Consider the following 4,937-nt stretch of genomic DNA (forward strand, 5'->3'; position numbering starts at 1 on the left):
ACTATCGTGAAAATAGAGACTTTTCGATTTGATAATGATAACAAATGCAGCAAATATTTTCTATGGTAGTTATATGAGTTTCAGTAAATCTATTAATCTATTAAAAAAAACAAAACTTTGTTGAAATAAATCAAAATGCTAGTCAGCGATATGTAACGAATCATTTTTTTTTTTTTGAATTGACTGTGTGCACTGTGCATATATGTCAAAGCATTGTCATTTAAACACCACTGAACATAACCTCACAAATGACACATCAATTTAAACTCACATGAAGATCATTGTAATAAAAAAACATCGTGATATTCTGAATTCTATTTAATTTAAAATAAAAATGAACATGAATGTTTGTAGACGATTGTTTTCAACGCTGAATAAATTGTAATCAATTAAATATTCAATAAATTCTCGAGTGAAAATTTTATTAAGTTATACATAAAAAATCATTTTTTTATTTCTAGGTCTGCGCTCCCGAAAATCCAAGCAATAAATCATAGACCGGTGCTAAGCATAAGCCTGAATCAAAAAGCTGTCTTTTGCAGTCGTTCCAACGATGGAGAAAATGATGAAGTATGTATTAACTATTGTGCCAGTAACAGTAATTCGGTTGTTATGATTATTATTTTTGCGATCTTACAAACCAAAATTGGGTCTCCGAAGACGCAATCTCCAGCCATATCCACATATCGATTGTGTCAGACAACTAAAAGTTGAAAATTATTTACAGTCATCTCCACTTATAAACACGTTAAGTATGGTGAACACGAATTTTTGCAGCGATTCGATGGATATGTGTGTGTATTTATAAGTGGATATCATCATCCGCGTAAACTTGATGCCAAATCGGGATATTCCGTCTATTTTGGTCCGGATCATAAATTGTAAGTTCTTGAAAGCTGCATGAGTTACTTCCAATTTTTGTATATTAAAAAATGTTCTAAATTTGTACACAATGTATTCTCTATAGGAATTTGCAAGGAAGTGTTGAGCGACGGCAAGCATTGCACCATGCAAAACTATATGCCGCAATGGAACAAATTCCAAAAGATTCGTTTAAAAAATTGTGCATTCAGACCGATGAACTTGGACTGATTACGTTTATCGATCAAAGCTTACGAAGCATGAGTGAAAATTCATTTCGCAGTGTCCACAGCGGATAATTAAATAAGGACTTACAAACATCCATGGAATTAAATAAAATTCTTAGATCGAGACAAGATCTGACATTGCAATTAATGGTTTGCCCGAATGATATTGGTGTTAGTGGCATGTACTATGCAGTGAAAATGGCAGAACAAGCTGCTGTCATAGCTACAGCAGACACTGGAAAACAGATAATCGAATGAAAATATAATTTAGAGTAAATAAAATCAGAATAAAATTAAATGAATAAGGTTTTCATTTGGAAATGTACATTTAAATGTATCAATGTATTTGGATTATTGGATTATTGGATTAAACGGGGAGTTATTCACTTCGATGCTCAAGTTTCTTAACTTATTGCATGACGACCCGACTTGTGCTGTCACTCGATTGCTTGGAGAATGCTTCCCACGGTGTGGCCCACTTTATAGCAGCCATGTTACTAGCCTCCGTACAGGGCCAGTGACCAGGGCTTTCTTCTCAAGTCAATTGTCGTGACAGTCACAAGTATTCCATTCATTCCTAGATGGCGTTGAGCTCTTCTTATTTCAATGGAGGAATGCACATATCGCTGGTTTACCGGTATATTCACCAGAGATGTCGCACTACCTTTTTACGGTTGACGTATTGGATATTTGACATATCCAAGACACCAACCTAACGTAAAGGCACTCCATTTTACGTGTGTCTATGCTGAACCCATTATTCGTTGTGCACACACACGGGACCAACGGCTTTAAGTGCCCTCCGAAGCACTCCACTAGCCCGAAACCCGGCCAAATCTATTCCGCATAAAACCACTGATAATTCCTGAGCGAATCACGGTGGAAAAATACCGGACCAAATTTGACCGGGAATCGAACTCGTGTCCTCACGCTCACAAACCTGGCACGCTAACCACCTGTATCAATGTATGGTCTGTTATTCAGTTCAAAACTATTGTACAAAAATATACTATTCACAAAAGGGCATTTATCACTCATGGATGCGGTTGTCTCTTTCGTAATAAATTCGTTTTTATCATGTTCCGCCATTGAATCATAAAAATGTGAAGAACCTAAAATGAAAATAAAAATAATAATATTTTATATTATATACACTCCGCGAAAAAAGGATAGACGCAATAACCTTTTTCCAAAAATCTTATTTAAAAAGCATAGATTTCTTTGTGATTTTTTTGTCAATTTATTTGGTAACTATTTATCCACACATCACAAAAAGATTTATCAAAAATAATTTTAAGAATTTTATTTTTTTCAAGTTTTTCGAAATTTTGTACTCAACAAGTGCGGATGGACGCAAATAAGGATGGACGCATTCACAGTTTTTGATTAAAAATCAAATTTTTCGTGAAATTCTTGATCAGTAATTGGTGTGTTGGTTTTTAATTCATTAATTCTGAATATATATAATCATTTTATAATGATCTGTTCTAATTCAGTTAATTCGTTCAACAATTTTCGAACTTGAGTTTTTTCAATTTTTTATTACGTAAAATGAAGTTTAGCCCATCTATATCGCAACATGTTCGATAGAAATTGAATCTTTCCAGATCTATCAGATCAGAGTATGCTCTCAGTTATTTGAATGAAAAAAAAATCTCCAACGTATTCGTATTATTGGCGAACGTGATGTTAATTGGGAATAAAATGAGTAATAATTAATTTTTTATTCGCTATGTGGCAGCACTAATTCAATATGACATTTGTGAAGCGACATTTCTAAGTTCATACTTACGTTTTATTATTAAGTGCACAACAAAGCGACATTGCGATGGCTGGACTAAAAGGTAAAAAAAAATCGGAAAAATTTCTTCAAATAATTTTCATTTAAAATCCATTTAATATCAATAAACTTTGTAACTAAATGTTCAAAAATTTTTACTGTTTTTTTATCCATTAAAATGAATCGACATTCATGACGATGACTCACAAATTACATTGATACTTTTCGGTGTATGTAAACAACAATATCAATTGAAATTATGTGCTCTGTGTGCGAATCATCAATTTGATAATGAAATAGCGTAAGTAGTAGAAAAAAATTCAAATGCCAACACGAAAAATATTCGATTTCATTTAAAGTGGTGAAAAAATTAATCGTTTTATAATGTGTTTGTTTATGTTTCTTCCTCAGTCTTATTTTGCTGGCACTGGCCGGTTCAATTGGGATAACAATGCTGATATTGGCTTGTGCCCTTCCTGCCTTCAAGTATGTGTTACACTTACCATTTGATGTTTCATCAAATTATTCATTGTGATTTTCCTTTTTTGGTTTCAGCAATTGGTGGCCTTTGATAGTAGTATTATTTTATATATTTTCGGTACTTCCGACATTTATGGCGCGACGCTATACACAAAACTCATATGCGGCTGGTGGTACCGGCTGTCATGAAGTGTCGATTTTCGTCACAATGGGATTTGTTATCAGTGCATTCGCATTACCACTTGTACTAGCGCGTTCACAAATTGTATGTTTCGAATCACCAAAATTGTGATAGCATATTTTTTTTATAAACTAAACCATGCAAATTGTTTGAATTCGCAGATTCATCTTACAGCCGCATATCTAACGCTTGGGGGAAATTTGGTGATTTTCGCAACCATTTTCATATTTTTCGTGTTAGCTGAACAAGATGATGCTTCATATGGAGGCGGTTTCTAAGAAACACCCTGTTGATTTTGTTAACACAAATGCTCCAAATTTATACAAACTTATTTTGAATCTTTTTTTTCCTTAATTAATTTACGCTATGGTATTCAGAAGAAAAAAAATGTAATGAGATAAAAGTACACACACATAAAACACATACACACACAAATCTTGCAACAAAATGAAGTACACTGGAATAATAATATTTTATACCGAATTAGCCTAAACGTTTAGAGATTCTATTTTTAGTCGAATAAAAGGGAAAAAAGAATAATTTCTAAAAACATGTTTTTTTTACTCAAATTTCTTTGAAACACCTAAAAACGTTAGAAAATACCTGGTACGATCAGGAGACAAGGATCGTGTTTGCCATCTGGAAATGGTTTGTTTGTTAGCTATACAAATCTGTCATCGAAAAACAATGTGAAAGGAGAAAGAAGATCGACTTTTTCAAAATCTCTGCAAGGTGATGAGAATTTTATTTACATCGCAGTACTTGAGGTCAAATTGAACAAAATTCCCAAAAAAATGACAAAAAATAAGAAAAACAATGTTGTTTGTTCTGCTCAAAAGTTCATTTTTATTCAAATTTAAATGTACACATAGAATGTCCACAAAAATCGAAATAGTACGTTCAAAAATGTCGGTTAGCCGTCAATCGTACGTATAAGTTTGCAGCAATGTGTTTCGTTCGCATACAACCAATTTACTCTCTTATACATAAAATTCTAAAAATCATTTGCAGAAGTCAAAAAAAACATACTCTCATACTAAAATTGTAATTAAAAATGGTCGATAAAATGGTCTGATTGAAAATAACACTAAAAATAAAACACACTAAAAATCTAAACGAGATGGATGATTTTTTTATGAGATTGTCCATCAGAATTTGGTGTATTGTCTTCGTTAAATTGTATATTTATTTATTTTTTTGTAGTTGTTCAATTTTCTTCAATCATTAAGTTAAATATGCTGGTTTTTTTGGGTGCAAAAGAAAATGAAATACCTGAATCGACAATGCGATTATAAATAATGATTACCTCTTGTGTTGATTTCATAACGGTGAGAATTTGAATCGGAACGAGAGAAAAAGAAATGATTTTTTTTTTGGTCAACGGTTTTTGTGTAAGTGAAAAACAGAC

General features: G+C 32.6%; 1 protein-coding gene and 1 long non-coding RNA gene across 2 annotated transcripts; both read left to right on the forward strand.

Moving 5' to 3' along the window:
* The first annotated feature begins 266 nt into the window (after nucleotides 1-266).
* Nucleotides 267-1,670, forward strand: LOC116349587. The gene is made up of 4 exons (XR_004201926.1): nucleotides 267-381; nucleotides 462-570; nucleotides 728-881; nucleotides 968-1,670. It is a non-coding gene; the product is annotated as an uncharacterized LOC116349587 (long non-coding RNA).
* Nucleotides 1,671-2,845: 1,175 nt separating this feature from the next.
* LOC116349578 (leptin receptor overlapping transcript-like 1) lies at nucleotides 2,846-4,079 on the forward strand. The gene is made up of 4 exons (XM_031781082.1): nucleotides 2,846-2,932; nucleotides 3,280-3,354; nucleotides 3,424-3,613; nucleotides 3,691-4,079. Exons 2-4 carry the CDS (start codon nucleotides 3,320-3,322, stop codon nucleotides 3,805-3,807), a joined length of 342 nt encoding a protein of 113 aa, XP_031636942.1. The 5' UTR covers nucleotides 2,846-2,932; nucleotides 3,280-3,319; the 3' UTR covers nucleotides 3,808-4,079.
* The last annotated feature ends 858 nt before the right edge of the window (nucleotides 4,080-4,937 follow it).

Source organism: Contarinia nasturtii, unplaced genomic scaffold (assembly GCF_009176525.2).
Source record: "Contarinia nasturtii isolate CC-2019 unplaced genomic scaffold, AAFC_CNas_1.1 Cnas_scaffold_2934, whole genome shotgun sequence".
In the NCBI taxonomy this organism is placed as follows: Eukaryota; Metazoa; Arthropoda; class Insecta; order Diptera; family Cecidomyiidae; genus Contarinia; species Contarinia nasturtii.